The sequence below is a fragment of the Eretmochelys imbricata genome, chromosome 10 (genome assembly GCF_965152235.1).
Source record: "Eretmochelys imbricata isolate rEreImb1 chromosome 10, rEreImb1.hap1, whole genome shotgun sequence".
Lineage (NCBI taxonomy): Eukaryota > Metazoa > Chordata > Testudines > Cheloniidae > Eretmochelys > Eretmochelys imbricata.
Window position 1 is genome coordinate 7054563 of NC_135581.1, and position 16823 is coordinate 7071385.

At 49.7% G+C, this 16823-nt stretch overlaps 2 protein-coding genes across 2 annotated transcripts in view; one reads left to right on the forward strand and one right to left on the reverse strand.

Moving 5' to 3' along the window:
- Positions 1–16823, reverse strand: part of LOC144271673 (chemerin-like receptor 1) — a 26271-nt gene continuing 9448 nt past the window's right edge. Inside the window, exon 2 of the mRNA XM_077829157.1 lies at positions 1–3308. Within this exon, the coding sequence (XP_077685283.1) occupies positions 2209–3294 (1086 nt within the window). The 5' untranslated portion in view covers positions 3295–3308 and the 3' untranslated portion in view covers positions 1–2208. The remainder of the gene's footprint in view (positions 3309–16823) is intronic.
- The window catches only part of SHMT1 (serine hydroxymethyltransferase 1), a 10995-nt gene continuing 3673 nt past the window's right edge, over positions 9502–16823 (forward strand). The window contains exons 1-8 of the mRNA XM_077828028.1: positions 9502–9603; positions 10742–10887; positions 11293–11408; positions 11652–11812; positions 13240–13321; positions 14019–14231; positions 15210–15326; positions 16609–16731. Of these exons, the coding sequence (XP_077684154.1) occupies positions 9502–9603; positions 10742–10887; positions 11293–11408; positions 11652–11812; positions 13240–13321; positions 14019–14231; positions 15210–15326; positions 16609–16731 (1060 nt within the window). The remainder of the gene's footprint in view (positions 9604–10741; positions 10888–11292; positions 11409–11651; positions 11813–13239; positions 13322–14018; positions 14232–15209; positions 15327–16608; positions 16732–16823) is intronic.

Here is a 16823-nt window from a genome sequence, read left to right on the forward strand (position 1 = left end):
TCCTATAACAGCATCTCACTCTACGCTGAAATGCCTTTCCTGATCACACAGGTTTTCTCTTCTAAAAAAATAAACCTGGCCAAAGACTGATTGCTCCTGCTGAACAAAACCAAAATCCTCATCCAGAACAGCTTCCAATCTGACGCTCAAGCAGATACAGCCTCGAGGCATACGGGGGGTATTATTTCATCATTCTCAACCAACTGGTTTTCCAATGTATTAAAAGCACTGAGATCAACTCATAAGGTAGGAACCCAGTCTTGCAATTGGATCCACATGCACAGATCCCTGAGCCCAGGCTGGAGCCCCATTTACTTCAGTTTTGGCCCTAACTCCAGTGGTCTCTGAATTCCGGATTGTTTGGCTGTTTTGGTTAGTTGTCCCATTGCCCCAGGGGAACTAGCATGGTCAGTTGTGATCATTGAGTATTTCCATGTATTTTAGCACACGGTGACAGGGCAGTAATTAGATCCACAGGCTGTGTGTTTTGAAATGTTTTTATTGATTTTTAACATTCATTACGTGAAGTACAAACTGTCAGGTCTCAGCTATTTGAGAGACAGTAAAATGTCGAACATTGAGAGCTGCCAGTCAGAAAAATGTGTATTTTATATCAAACTTGAGTAACAGGGCACAGCTATTAGTCCATGTCCCAGTATATAGTGGGAGGAAAATTATATAGTTTTACTACCTAGAGTCCTGATCCTGCAAAAACACATCACCTTACTCACATGAGTTGTTCCATTAACTCAAAAGGGATTACTCCTGTGAGTAAAGTTATGCTGTCATTACACCCACTGAAGGCAAGGGAAGCCTTTCTATCGACTTCAGTACATTTCGGAGCAAGCCCCATACACAATAGCATCAACGAGGATAAGGACACAATGTGAAGAGGATCAATAACCCTTGTGGATCCTACAGTGTCTTCCAGCCACCTTTTTGCTGAGCAGGTTATTTTCTCCTAAGCCTCTCGTTCACTAGGACCAGTGCACCAGACATGAAAAAGGATCTTCACATCTGCTGGTCTAACTTATTTGTAATCAGGATTTATCAGAATAGCTTCCCCCTTTCTCCTCTTGTGTGTGCACATATATATATATATATATATATAGGAGCAGCAATGCACCATGTTACCATTTAGTGGTGCTCAAGCATTTTGGAACCTCTGCAAAGAGCAGTTTGCAGCACACATGGCAACTGCTAAGCTATGCTCCTGCCACCTGATGGAAGTCAGGTGAAGTCAATGAGGCTATACAGCTGTAAATGTAAGTGGGGCTTGGCCCTGGGTGTGTTGCATCAGAATCCACAAGGTGATCCCTGAGGTTACCCTGAAAAGAAGACATTTGTTAAATGAGTCACAGTGGAGAGGATCCTAATATTTCTTTATGGGGAACCCTAGAAAGATAAGGAAGGTGCCGGGAGACCTGTCAGCGGATCAACAAAATAACGTAGTGCACAAGCCATTAGGCCTAAAGGGTTTGCTCTTCAGGTTCTGGATGTTTATACAGAAGGTGAGCAATGCTGAACTGATTACTGGTATGGTCTGACTGCTAGTAAAGGAAACCTGAAATGGCATCTTAATCTTTTAAACATAGATATTGTGGAACACATTTTGCTAAGCACATATTAGGTTTTTTCCAAGGGAATGCTGCAGCGGGTATCAGTCAAGGCAGGGCAATAAAACAGACAAGCTACATCTCGAAATAACGGGCCAAGTGCAGACTGGGTATAACCCGGCTGACATTAAATTCTCTGGGCCACATTCAGTGCTTATGTTTCAAGTTAAAAATGAGCAGAATGGCACAAACAGAGTAATTTGCACTGATCTGGTCCTCCGTGGGTGTGTCAAAATGAGTGCAACTTACACTGAGGGAAATGAAAAAGGTGGAAATAGCAGGAAAAGCAACAAATAGGAGAGTGTAAAGTGTACATGGCAGGGAGTTGTTACTTTATTTAACAACCCTCTGTCAGTTGCTTTTCATTCTACAGCCCTGCTCCATCCAGCTGTTTCACCTCCTTGGTGTGTAAGTCACCCTGGGTTTTGCACATCCAAACTGGAGCAAATCACACTTCTTTATCACCCAGAGCCCATTTCTGCCTTCAGTGACACAATACGACTCTGACTGAAATCCACAGGAACTGCACTGGCAGAGGACAGAACTGGGTCTCCTGTAACTTAACACTAAAATTTGGGCCATTAGCTACTGATTAAACCCCTGGAATTTCTGCTTCAGAAGTGGCTCTGGATTTTCTCTTGCTGGCCAGGGTGTTCAGGATGGAGTCCTCACTGAAGGCCCCCTCGAAGGCAGAGAGAATGGACTGTCGGAACTTCTCCTTGAAGTCCTGCCCCACAAAGACATAGAGGATGGGGTTGATACAGCTGTTGAAGAAGGCAAGACTGGAAACCAAGGGGATCCCTATGTAAAGGGCCATTTTCAGCTCCTGATTGGAAGAGTTTTTAGACATTTCAAGCAAGCAGAAGACATGGTACGGAAAATAGCAGAGGAAAAACGACACTGTGACAGCAACAATGATCCTGAAAGGCTTAGTGGATCTGGCTAGATGGCTCCTTTTCATCCTGACAACAATGATGCTGTAGCAGACAAGGATCACGGTGAAGGGGATGAGGAACCCACATAAGAATCTGGTTACGATCATAGCTTTGTGCCTCATTTTCCACAGCCGACGTGTCTCCTCAGATTTATAGTCATCAGACAGGGCAAAGTTATTGTAACAGCTGGTAACGTTCTTCGAATTAGTAGCAGTGTCTCGAAAAACAAGATACGGAGAGCTGATGATGAAGGCTAGGACCCATGTGACCAGGGCAATGTTGGAAGCCAACTTTGGTGTCCGGTGGTTACGAGACCACACAGGGCAGATCACCGAAATGCATCGGTCTATGCTGATCACCATTAGGAGGAAGACGCTAGCAAACATATTGAGGAAGGCAATGGTGCTGTTCAATTTGCACAGGAGCTTCCCAAATGGCCAGTGAAAGCCCAGGGCAGTGTAGGCAATGCTGAAGGGCAGAAAAAAGGTGAAGATGAAATCGGCAACAGCCAGGTTTAGAAACCACACGGCATTAACTGTCTTCTTCATCTTGAAGCCAGCGATCCAGATGACAAGGCCATTGCCTGTCACCCCCAGCAGACACGCAATGCTGTAGACCACCATGGAAAGGATATGCATGCTCTTTTGGAGGCCAGAGAAGTAACTGGACACAGTGGTGTTTTCATGCTGAGTGGTGGAGCTGGTCGAGAACAGTGAAGAGGAAGAGATGTTCTCCATCACCATCTGGGCTCCTGAAACTAGACAAGCACACTTCTGCTAGTATTTGCATCACTGGCACTTGCCAGGCAATCAGTGTGAGGTGAGAATCTTTGCCAACAACAGCGCACCAACAACCCATCAGACCCTGAATCTGGGAAATAACTAACATTTAGTATTGACAATGCTTATCTAGAGCTTTTCATCTGAGATTCTCAACAACAGTTTACAAAGGCAGACCTACGTTACAGATGGGGAAAGTGAGGCATAAGGCATTGAAGTACCTTGGCCCAGATCCCAGCAAGACAGTGCCACAGCTAGGAGTAGGGAAGAGCTGTGTGTGAATATCAGAGGGCGGAAACTGGTCCTAAATGAGCCCTGTATCTGGTGCCTGATTTTGTCCAGCAGTTAAAGTAAGATATTCAGGCGTAAGCCCAGCCGCCTTTGGAGCACCTCAGAGTCCCACTACTATAAATGGAAACTCTGAAATCCATCAAGACAAAAATAATTGATGCAAAGACTCCAGAATGCCTAGAAAGCACAATACCCAACTCATAGGGAGAATCGCACCGGGATGCTTTTCTCCTCAAACAGAAAAAAGAAAAGGAGGACTCTTGGCACCTTAGAGACTAACAAATTTATTTGACCATAAGCTTTCGTGAGCTACAGCTCACTTCATCGGATGAATTCAGTGGAAAATACAGTGGCGAGATTTATACACACAGAGAACATGAAACAATGGGTGTCACAATACACACTGTAACAAGAGAGTGATCACTTAAGGTGAGCTATTACCAACAGGAGAGAAGGGGGGGAGGGGGGAGAACCTTTTGTAGTGATAATCAAGGTGGGCCATTTCCAGCAGTTGACAAGAAAGTCTGAGGAACAGCGGGGAGGGGGGGGGGTCTAGGGGGGTGAAGGGGGGGAATAAACATGGGAAAATAGTTTTACTTTGTGTAATGACACATCCACTCCCAGTCTCTATTCAAGCCTAAGTTAATTGTATCCAGTTTGCAAATTAATTCCAATTCAGCAGTCTCTCGTTGGAGTCTGTTTTTGAAGTTTTTTTGTTGAAGAATTGCAACTTTTAGGTCTGTAATCGAGTGACCAAAGAGAGTGGACTGTTCTCCAACTGGTTTTTGAATGTTATAATTCTTGACGTCTGATTTGTGTCCATTTATTCTTTTACGTAGAGACTGTCCAGTTTGACCAATGTACATGGCAGAGGGGCATTGCTGGCACATGATGGCGTATATCACATTGGTAGATGTGCAGGTGAACGAGCCTCTGATAGCGTGGCTGATGTGATTAGGCCCTATGATGATGTCCCCTGAATAGATATGTGGACACAGTTGGCAACAGTTCAGCCACTGAATGCATCCGATGAAGTGAGCTGTAGCTCACAAAAGCTTATGCTCAAATAAATCGGTTAGTCTCTAAGGTGCCACAAGTCCTCCTGTTCTTTTTGCGAATACAGACTAACACGGCTGCTACTCTGAAAGTAGCAAAAAAGAAGAAAGCCACACACAAAAAGTCTCTATTTCCCTCCAAGCACAGTTGCCAACTTTCTGTTGCCAACTTGCTGTTACCTGGTGCTTTATGATTGAATTCTGTTTCAGCAAAGTGCCTTTTGGGATACATTTTAAGTATAATAATTTATTATAATCTAGTAGGACAGATTTTCTCCCATTTACAAGCAAATCCCCCTTTGAAGTCCCAGCCACCTCCTGCTTTTTTCACGGCCTCCCACCCCCATTTAATTCCTGGCACTCGGATTCACTTGGGAGCACTCACCGCTGCCGTATGCTTCTCACCGCTTCTCTGCTCTCAGCTTCTGGGCACAGCGAGCAGTGCAGCCACTGGGCTTATGGTCAAGAAGCTTCTGAGACAGTGAGTGGCTCTGAGAATGATTCAGGTTCGCTTGTTTGGTCTTTCCATGGCCTGAATTCATGGGGAATTTACGGGGTATCATTTATTCCAACCTCTTGTTCCTCAATTTACAGGGAGTAGAATTTAACCCGTTGGCATCTCTGGCCATAGCCTGTCCTGAGATGTTGTCCTAAGCAATCACTGTGGTTGGCAGGATGAAAGACGTCTCAAAGGTGCAGCTGTGAAAATGTGCCAAGTGACCCAACCCCATCCCAAGTGGAAGCTGTAATGCTGGGGACATGTGGCCCAAATTCACTATTGTATTAGGATCACAAGTCAAAGAGAATTCCCCAAGAAGATCACAAAGGGACAGATGCCTTGAGATACCCTCTGAGGTGGGCACAATCTGCCCAGAATGAGGCTTCACATTGTATTTGGGGGTTGATCCTCAGTGTCTATTTGTGTCCCGGAGTAAGATTGCCCCATAGTGCTGAAGAAGTTTTCCACATCAGGGGAAGTCCACATCAGGGGAAGTTTTTCCTCCTGGCTTTTTAATTTGTACTGAGAACAGGAGGGAACCTGCTCTTACTGCTTTCGATCTCGCTCATGTGAGACGCACGGGCGCCTGCAGAAGTTGTGCCCCCTTCTAGGAGTCATTAATTCCAAATTACGTCCTTAATGTTGTGTGTCCGCTTCCCTCTTGGCTGATACACTGGGGACTGAACCATTGACCTGCACAGCTATACAGCACGTGCAACTGCAGCTTGAGCTACAGAGCAACCATTGCACCTGGGCTGTGCAGTGCCGATCCGAGCCCACTGGGGGCCCTAAACGAGCATATCCCCCCACCCCACATACTAATAATTAATAGGAGGTGGGGGGCAGGTGCTTGAGCTGCTCAGGGCCCTAAGCAGTTGCTTAGCCTGCTTATGCCTAGCGCCAGCTCTGGCTGTAATGACTCCTAGTCTCTGTGGACTGGCACAGGTGAGGGGGAGTCTGTAACAGACACTCACCAGTGGGTCACCGTTGCAGTAACGCAGGTGCCTACTGGGGGGAAGGCGAAGCCATGCACTGCGAGGACCCGGATAGTAAAGAGCTCTGGGTGTGAGCCAGGCCCCCAGAGGCAAAGCGCTCTCCCTTCCTCAGCCCGCTCCTGGCAGCTGGTGGGAGACCCCCCTTGCCTCCCTCCGGGGGCGGATTTCCCCCGCTCCTGCCGGCGGCCATGCTCCCCTCCCGCTGGGCATCGGGCCCCTCGTCCTCCCTCCCACCCACGAGCTGCACCGACCACCCACGTGCTGCTCCGGGACAGGTAAGACCCAGCTGGCCGGCGAGCTCGGCCTGGGCCAATAGCGTGGGGCAGAGGGCGGGACGGATCGCACTCGTGCCTCCGATTGGTTGAGGCGCTTCCGAGGGTTCCATGCGCGGGGACCGGCGGCAGCTCGAGCGAGGCGGGGCGAGTCTGAACGTTCCAGTCCCGGGGCTGCCCTAGGTGCGAGTGGATCGAGTCTGCTGCCGCCCCTGGCGCCTGGTAAGGGCGGTGGGTTCCCGTCGGGGCTGTAAGTCTAGAGTAGCCCCTGGGCCAGGTTCACTGGGATCCGGGTAAATTTCTGCCGGGGGCGACATCAGTTAGCTTTAGCTCCAGCACGTGGGTTGGGGGCGGGGGCGATGTCTCTCGCCCCATCTGCTGAATGGTATGGGCTTTGTGCCTTGGCTGGGCTGGGCTGAGCTGAGCTGAAAGGAGTTTAGCAGCAGCTGCCTCTGCCTTTTGCATTGGGGGCTGGGAAAGCAACAGGAAGTTGGAGCCAGGATCTTGATGCTACTATTTTGGGGATCCCTAGAATCATAAAATATCAGGGTTGGAAGGGACCTCAGGATCTAGTCCAACCCCCAGCTCAAAGCAAGGCCAACACCAACTAATCATCCTAGCCAGGGCTTTGTCAAGCCAGGTCTTAAAAACCTCTAAGGATGGAGATTCCACCAACTCCCTAGGTAACCCATTCCAGCAATTTACCACCCTCCTAGTGAAATAATCACAGAATGCCTGCCTGTCTCTTGTATGCCCCTAGTACCTCGCTGGCTGGGGTGGCAGGACTGAAGTTGGAGGTAACATAGCAGAGGCTGAAGCAAAATCACTGTTGAGATGGAAAGTGATTTCCTCCCTCTTTTGCAGCAGGACACACAGATCTGGGGTTGTTGGGAAAGTGGGTTTCAAATGCAATCTAAATTTCCTCTTAAATCAGTGACTGAAAGTAGTTAAAGTTCTTGAAGTGGGAGGGAATAGTTTCTACACTCCCCTTCTGTCTAAAACAATCTTTTCTCTGAGGCCTACTGCAGATGCATAGGAAAATTATAATTATTTTACTGATTGTAATATTTTATAATTTGAATGGTAGCTGTCTCCAGCCAAAATGTATAACACAGACGCTAGCTGAAGGGCACAAAGTGAACTACATAGTGCTTTTCCTGAAGCATCAGGTGTTGGCTACTGCCAAAGTTGAGATACAGGATCTGATGGACCGGTGGGTCAGATATGATCCTTGGATCAGGGACTGTATCTTGTTTCCTGTATAGCACTGAATAAATGATAAGCTCTTAACAGATAGCATGGTCCAGTGGTTAGGGCCCTAGAATGGGAGGGAGGGAGACACTCAATTCTGTACACCGGCTTCCATTTCTGCCACTTTCTTTGTGAATTTTGGCAATTTGCTTAACCTTGGTTTCCCCATCGGTGAAGTGGAGAGAACAGTACTTGTCCACCCACCTTCTGTAAAGTACTTGAGGATATACCAGTGAAAAATGCTATACAAGAGCTTTTTATTCATTAATGATGATCTGGTCTGGCAGGAGCTGGGATATCAGCCGGGATGGAATGGCCAATCCTACTTTTCCACTCTAAGCAACATCTCATTCTGACTCCATTTTTGCAATTCAGCATTTCTGATATGCAGAATTTACAGTGCCACAAAGAGGTAACAGCAGATTCATGGGGAAATGAAGGTACATTTAGAATTGCAGGGGGGAGGAGCTCTTCTAACCAGCTGTTCCTTTCCAAACCAGGGCAGACAGATTTCCAAATGGACTTTAGTTATTTGGCATGAGCAAACAAATGCGATTGCCTAATTAGCTGTACATGACCTTTCACTAGCCTTGAGGAGTTAATGTTTAAAAGGAGTTTTTGTTTTTGACTAAGACAGAGGCTGTTCTGTCCCTTCATGACTCGTTGAGAGTTTATGCTTGTTAGCTTATGATCTCCACAGAAGTCACAGTGATGGACTTTGATTAGTGGATGCTTAGCTTTTTGCATTGGTCAGGCCTGATTGTCATGTTTACTGTAAATATGGAGCTTGGCATGGATCCAGTGTTCCACAGTGCTACTCAAAGTGGTGGTCCGCAGACCGGTGCTGGTCCACAAGCCATCGGCTGCCAGTCTGTGCACACATTGGAAAAAAAAACTGCCAGTCCCCCACATCAGATAGCTTGAGAAGCACAGCACATGCTCTGGGCCTTCGAGCTGCTCTGCAACCTGTATTCATATTGAGCAGGGCCTTGCTCATATGAGAAATCCTGTGGTCTCACATGGGACTACTCCTGCACGCAAGATGCTACTTGTAAATAAGGGTGCCAGAGACATTTATCAGACATGCTGAATTTAATATCTCTTGTATGTATCAAGCAGACTGTCCCTTTAAGTAGAGCAGCTATTAAAAAACAACATACCTCTGTCCAAAAATGTTTTTACCAACTACTGTTACAAGTAGTTCTTAAAATTTCTAGAACTAAGAGTTTGGAGGAAAAACAATGCTTTTCTCTCTTCAGTGTGATTTTAATCACACCGAGTGCTGGTAAATGCCCAGTTTTGCTATTTCCTGTGTAGAGTCAGGGCAACAGTTTCCCCGGTTGTATGTGTGGATCTCTGACCCAGGAACAAGCGAAAGAAAAAACAGCTAAAAGAAAGTGATTGTAGAACCACAGCAATTGGCAGGGGCAGGGATAGTCCTGAAATGACACACTTTAAAGAAAAAAAAAAAAGACTAGATTTTAAATGGATGGGGTCTCTAAGAATTGTAGGGTTTTCATTATCAGCTTGGTCCAAACCGCACTGAAATACTTTCTTTCCATGGATTTGGATCAGGCCCTGTATTCATAGATTTACTGGGTCTTATAATTTATAAAACTTAATTCACTGCAGGCTGTAAACTGGAACATCAGGTCACAGCCTGGGAAGGAATCTATTTAAAAACAATACAGGAGTGCTACAGGGAGCGTTCACCTCTGGTGGGTGGCTGTTTTTAACAGTGCTCTACAAACTGTCCCACTCTGTTCGTTTTCAGACCACGTTACACCAAGCAAGCAACCGCCCCCGGCATGGCTCACTTAACCAATGTCAATGGAGAGCTCCCCAGTGCTGAACTCTGGGTGTCCCATAACAAGATGGTCGTGGAGCCGCTTGATGCCAGTGACCCAGAGGTGAGAAGGCTTTTTTCCAGTTTTTGTGGTGGGGAAAGGGTTGCGTGTGTTTTGGCCGAGGGGAAACCCAAGCAATTGCAGCAGGAGATCTTGATTCATCCTCCCAGCTCTGGGACCCATGCAGCCAAAGGGATGTTGATCTTCCTGAGGCAATGACTCGGGATGGCAGGTCAGTCCAAGTTTGGTCATCCAGTCCTGGGTTGTCACTTGCCTCCACTCACCTCATTTCCCATTCCCTCTGCCACATGCTGCAGCCCCAAGGGGGGTGGCAAAGGAGAATGCTTGGTAGCTCTCCTCACCAGTGTCTGGGAGCATCACCTCCATGGTGTTCCCAGCCCCTGCTGCCGTGAGTCTGAAGGTCCCTCAAAACCCAAGACTCCCAGATGGTGGCCTATAGCTGTGCCACATAATAGGTTTATTCAGTGTCTCATCCCAGATTTCTCAGGCCCAGGGTCTCTTTCCTCTATGGGATCGGATATTATTTATATGGAAATGAGCATAGCTGTGGCCCTTGCATCTAGCACATTGTTACATGACAATGGAGCAAACGAGAAGGAGCGATCTATAGCCATTAGAAATTTAGATGAGCTGTTACATTGTCTGTTTCTTTCTTCCAGCCAATTTTCACTGCCATAGTGCCTTGCTCTGTTCAATTTACATGTTCCTCCAAGTGCTCATTTTTGGGAAACATCTAACATGCAGGCTAATGTGTCCTTAATTTCATCGTGTTAGGCCTAGGTTATTCCCCCTGGCACCGCCCTAAATAACTTCTCCCGATCCTGCATATTTACATCTTTCCAGTATTTGTAGATTTGTCTCCCCCTTGTCTACATTCCCTTAGCCAAGTTCTATTTTTAACTGCAGAGAGTCAGCCTCCCTCCCCGGGTCTCTCCTTGCTCTTCTCTGCACTCGCTCCAGTTTGTCAGTATCTTTCTGATAGAATGATGCCCAGAACTGAGTCCAGGGTTCCAAGTTCAGAGCCACAGGAGAAAGGATTCTTGCCTCCCTTGTCCATGGCGGGATGTGTCTGTATTTTTCCATTCTACCATCTGTTGCTTTTTTGCATTAGAGAGAGTGCCTCCCAGCATCTGATGCTCTGTACAGAACTGATAAGGATGGGGCTTCTTCTCTCTTAAAGGTGTACGACCTCATCAAGAAAGAGAAGCAGCGCCAGAGGCTTGGGTTGGAGCTGATTGCGTCAGAGAACTTTGCAAGTCGAGCGGTTCTGGAGGCCCTGGGCTCCTGCATGAACAATAAATACTCGGAGGGGTACCCGGGACAGAGGTGTGGAATGTGGGGGAGATTCACATCCAAAGGGTGTTCTCTGTGGGTGGGAGAAAGTCCAACCCTCCCTGGCTTGGCTCACTGTCCTCGAGGAAGTGATTGCTGCTCCATTACGGGTCCAAGCAGCCACCGGCTGTAAATTGTTCCTTTCCCAAGGCAGGAACAGACGCACTGCACTTCGCTCCTTGTAGAGTGAGGCCAATGTGGGCTGTCGCCCTGCAGCTTCCCGCCGTTCCTGCTAGGACTGTCACTGCTGAGCCTGGGAGCATCAGGCGGATCCTCCACAGACCCCTGGGGGAGGGAAGAGGGGTCTGGTTAGCTCTTACTCTGCCACTGGCATTGGGGATGGAAACTTGTGGCATCGCTGATGTGGTAAGACTCCTGCTTTTCTCGTCCGTGTCGTAGGTACTACGGCGGGACAGAGTTTGTGGATGAGCTGGAGATCCTCTGCCAGAAGAGAGCTCTGGAGGCTTACAGGCTGGACCCGCAGAAATGGGGGGTCAATGTCCAGCCATACTCAGGTAACAAAGCCCAGATCCTCCCTGGGAGTAGGAGAAAGGGGATGGCAGAGCCATTGGGACCCCTGCATTCCCTAACTCGGTCATCTCTCCCTGGGCTGGGTAGAAGTGTTAGTGCACAACAGAGGGGACTGCTTTAAAAACCCCTTCCCAAGGTCACAGCCCGGACTCTTCCCCCCCACACACACCTCCGAGAGCAGCGGTACCAAGTGCTCTGTGTGCTCAGGGGGCTGCCTTTCGTTGTAGGCTCCCCCGCTAACTTTGCGGTGTACACGGCCCTGGTGGAGCCCCATGGCAGGATCATGGGTCTGGACTTGCCTGATGGGGGGCACCTGACACATGGCTTCATGACGGACAAGAAGAAAATCTCAGCTACCTCAATCTTCTTTGAATCCATGCCCTACAAGGTAAGGGGACGCCACCCGGCTGATTGTGGGGAGATCAGTGGAGGCCAGCAATTGTCACCCCTCTTCCATGCAAGCGACTTACGCTGGCTTCATGCTCTGCCTGAGGTACTGGGATTTCTTAGTGTGCCCCGTATTAGCAAAGAGAGGGTGTGCTATGATGGTGGATACCGAAGGGTTAAATAGTCTTCCTAAGACAAATGGTGATGCTGGAGGCTGATGGGCCACAGCACGAACACTCAGGGCCTGATCCAGGGCCCATTGAAGGTGGGCGGGGGGGGGACACGACACACGTGTCTTTCTATTGGCTTCGATAGACATTAGCTCAGGGCCTTAACCCTCCAGAGCTCTAATGGCCTATCCAGCATGTGCCGGCTCTACTGAGCCCTGAATAGGGCTCCAGTCTCAAGTTGGAGGAAGGAGGCATGCAGCGTTCCAACTCTGTGGCCATTGTCCCAAAGCGGAAATAGAACAGAAGCTGGGCCAGACTCTGATGGGTGGGTTAAGCCAGTGTTTGCACTAAGAACCCAGCTGACATGGGTGAAAACTTCTGCTGCAATTGCCCAAACTTCTCCCAGTAGCTTCCTCAGTGAGTTGGAGCTGCATCAGCAATGACTGCAGGATTATTTCAGCAGAGATGGAGCCCCTGATGAAACCAGCACTCACCTGGGTGGAAGTACGAATTAGCCAGGATCTTGCTAAGCTCACATTTATATTCCAATCACAAGGGCCGTGTGAGCTGAGCCTCCGCCCAGGACTCAAGAGATCTGATTTCTGTTGCCAGCTCCGCCAGTGATTCAGTGGGTGACCCTGGGTTAGTCACTTCAATACCTCAGTTTCCCTATCAAATGGGAACAGTGATATTTACCTTTCACAGGTTGGTTCCCAAACTGTGTTAACATCTTTGACCTGCTCTGTAAAGGTTCCCTCTTATTAAACATGGCAAATTCTCTAGCTGGTGTGGTATTAGGGCTGCCATATTGAGCCTGAATGCCCATTTTGTTACTGTTCAGTAACAAATAGTAATAGTTACTAGGCTATTAATGACTGACCTTGGGCTCTGTGTTCTCAGAGAACAGATGGGGGCCAGTTGCTCCCTCCCGCACTTGGTAACGACTTGCTGGGTGAAGTCACGGGGTCCAACAGCTGACTCGACCTGTGGTTCTTTAATGGAGGATGCCAGGGAGATCAGACCATGGCTGTGCAGAAAGCCAAGCAGGAGATTCTCTGACAACCCCAGGGAGCAGGGAATAGCCACTGCAGACCCGTCATGGAGCCACCGTCATTAACCCTTTAACTCTACGAGGGCTTCACGGGAGAGCTGGGGTGGGCAGTGCTGCAGAGCGAGATGTAGCTGTCTCTCCTCTAAGGCTAGAGAGAGATCACATGGTGCTTACCCTTCATGTCTCTTCTTGTTGCTCCCTTACCAGGTCAGTCCCAACACTGGCTATATCGACTACGACCAGCTGGAGGAGAACGCCCGTTTATTCCACCCAAAGTTGATCATAGCAGGTAAGCGGCTGGGGAAGGAAAAGCAGCTGTCGGAGGCTCTGGGCAGCAGGTAGAATCTGTTCAAAATCCTTTCCTCTAGGCTATTGAAAGATCCCAGCCACAGGGCTTAGTCACTGGCTAGACACTTGGGAGCAGTGTGGCAAATTTCAGCAAACACGCAGCATCCTGCCTTATGTTCCGAGCTGCCTCTGTCCTGATACTGCGGCGACTTGGGGAGGGGGCCTTGTAGTTAGAACAGGGGACTAGGAATCAGGATTCCTGGGTTCTGCCACCACCAGCGCATTGCGTGGCCACCAGCAAGCCACTCACCCCTCTCCTCCGCAGGGATGCACTGGTTTGGATCAGTGAGCCCAAGGACTCTGAGGGGCAGTTCAGCAGCTGCTATGTTGGTGACCCAGTGTCTGTCTCTCCCTAAGGGGCAGTCAGGCTTTTCCTGCCACTTGTCTCACCCTGGCCTCTTACAGCCAAATCCTGGGCCCCTGCCATGGTCTGGCTCCTGGACTTCGAAATATTTCCTCCGTGTGGTCTTGTGCTAGGAGAGCTGCCTGACTAATTACCCAGGCTTTGGGTGGGTTGTACAGCCATGCTGCCGCAGCTACGCCACTATTGATGCATAAGTTAGCTCCATTAGAACTAACTCAGGGGTGTCAATCACACAGTAGACACACCCTGAGGCTGGTGTTTTCTCCTGGCCTAGGCGTCAGCTGTTACTCGCGAAACCTGGACTACGCCCGCATGAGGAAGATCGCGGATGAGAACGGAGCTTACCTCCTGGCCGACATGGCCCACATCAGCGGCTTGGTGGCAGCCGGTGTGGTGCCGTCACCATTTGAACACTGTGACGTTGTGTCGACCACGACTCACAAGACGCTGAGAGGCTGCCGGGCCGGCATGATCTTCTATAGGAAAGGTTTGGGCCATGGAGCGAGCAGAGGATGAAAGGCTCCGGGCTGGGCTGGGCCGGGCCGGGTGGGCCATTGGGGACCTTTGAGCTAGTGCGGAATAGGAGCCAAGGCTGGTGCCTCTTCCCTCTGGCTGGCAGGAACCATGGAAGCAAAGCTTGCAGCTTTCAGAGAAGGGGAAAAAGGGCTTGTCCTTCCCATTGCTGTATTAGATCCCCAAACGGATTTAACGAAGTCCCAGGCTGCATGTGGTTAGTGATGCTCCCAGGGTGGAGCTGGACAGATTTATCATCACCCTCTCGCAAAGGTTCTCAGTCTGGGTTCCTCGGCTCTGCCCAGCCAGGCTTCCCTCTCTGCTCTCTCTTCCCTCCACCCTGAGCCTGGCTTTGCCAATGAATCCCAGTTTGCCATTCCCTTGAGATCTCTTCCATGCTGCCCCCTGCCTGGCCCTCCCTGCCTAGGCCAGCTCAGTTCCCTGTACGGGGCTGGGTCAGGGGCAGCAAGGATTGAACCGGGGGCTGTGGATTTTAAGGCTTGAGCCTCTATTGCCTGAGCTAAAAGATCTACCTTCGTCCGGCAAGGCTGTCGCAGGCTCATCAGCCTCAGGCTGTGGCCCCCGTCATCCCTTAAAGGGGCCAGAGCACCAAAGACTGGGTTACACATTCACCTTTCCACATTCAAATCCCTCCTCAGCTCACTCCTTCTGCCAAGCCCACCACCCTCCTCTCCCACTCCTGCCTACCACCAAGCTGGTGCCCACCTATTCTGGTGCGCTTTGAGTTTGCAAGTTCCACAGGCCATAGCAGGCTCTACACAGCTCCAAACACACTGCTGGGGCACAGTGTTGTGCTGTCCTGACTCCAGCCACGACAGAGTTAAAACGAGACTGATTAAACCCACCCAGGTATAGAACATGGGGGAAGTTGCATGAAGAACAACGAGTGAGCTGGGCCCCATAGACAGTGACCATCCCCCTTCCCTCCTAGGAGCTCGCAGCGTGGATCCCAAGACTGGCAAGGAAATTCCATACAACCTGGAAAGCCCCATCAACCAGGCCGTCTTCCCAGGGCTTCAGGGAGGGCCTCACAACCATGCCATTGCAGGTAGGGGCCCCGGAGGGCTGCTCAGTGGCTGAACTTTAGCGCTGCACCACCACGCAGGGCCGGGGGGTTTCTAGTTCCAGCCAAAGTTGCAGGGCTTGAAGCAGGAGAAAATGCACTTTTTGCTTAACAGTGCTCCCTGCAGCTGATGGCCAAAGGGATATTTGGCTCCATGTGGGAGTCCCAGCCGGGTCACACAAGCTGGGGAGGCAGGGCCCAGTGCAGGGTCCCATGGATGAAGTGTTAAGGATGAGTTTGCAGCCCCCCTGGGACCAGCACCCAGACAAGAGTTTGGAGCCGCCCTGCTGCCCAATATTCTGCTGATCTCTAGTACTGCCTCTTACCTTGTACCATCTGGGAACTAAAACTCCAGTATTGAAGGTGATCAAGGCTGCTGGCAGTGCATGGGGATATGAAGGTCAAGGGCTGGCAACCCAGGGCTGACCTTACTTCCATAGGCAGGCCTCAGCATGAGAGAGGGGAGCCCGGACTTCCTGTCATTCTGGGTCAGATTCCTCTCTGCCTCTTTCCTCAGCTGTACCATGGTCCCACAGTTCAGAGGGAGGGAGGATTAGTCAGTTTGCAGCGAGCTTTGAGATCCTCTGATAGCCAGCACTGAAGAACAGCAGAGTATCATCCTCTGGCTGGAACCCTTCTCCCCTGGCCGAACCCCTCCTGTTAATCAGCAAGAGCAGCTTTTTCTCTGTGGATTCCCACATTCCTCTCCCTATTGATAGAAATAGGCAGCAGGTGATTTTCCTTCAATTGGGAGAGTCCAGATCCACGTCTTGGTATTCAGTGCTGAAGTGGGGGAAAGATACCACACATTCGAACCCTCTGGCCACTGCGCTGGAGAAATCTGAAATCCCACTGTAGAAATATCCCCCGGCAGTGGGCCCGTGACTCTGACCCATCAGACCACTGGGAATCAGCTAGTGAGATTTTGGCAGCTGTATAATGGAATTAAATTCCACCGTGGGGTTCACAAGCCCTTGTGCCTCTCACTAGAACTCCTTGTAAGACGCAGCTAGCGTAAACGTGGACTGTGCAGCACTGACGGCCAACAGGCGCTTTGTGTGGCGAAGAACAGCTCTGGGACATTGCATTGCTGTGTCTTTAAAGCCTCCTAGCCGTTATTCTAGGCCTGACTTGGGAAGGATCGTTCCTCAGCTTTCCAGGCCAGGGTTTCGTTGTCAATGCTCCAAGTCACTGCTGAGCCCAGGCACGGAGCAGCCTGGCTTCTTGATGCTAGCATAGAGACGTAACGCTTTTCCTTTCTGCCCAGGAATCGCTGTCACTTTGAAGCAAGCCATGACCCCAGAATTCAAAGCCTATCAACGGCAGGTTGTCGCAAACTGCCAGGCACTGTCTGCCACTATGATCGCACTGGGCTACCATGTCGTCACTGGTAAGGACGACTACTAGGCATCCACTGCATTTCCTCCTGAAAATGAGGCCGTTTCTGTTGCCTAGGGCCCGATCCCAACCCTAGTGAAGGCC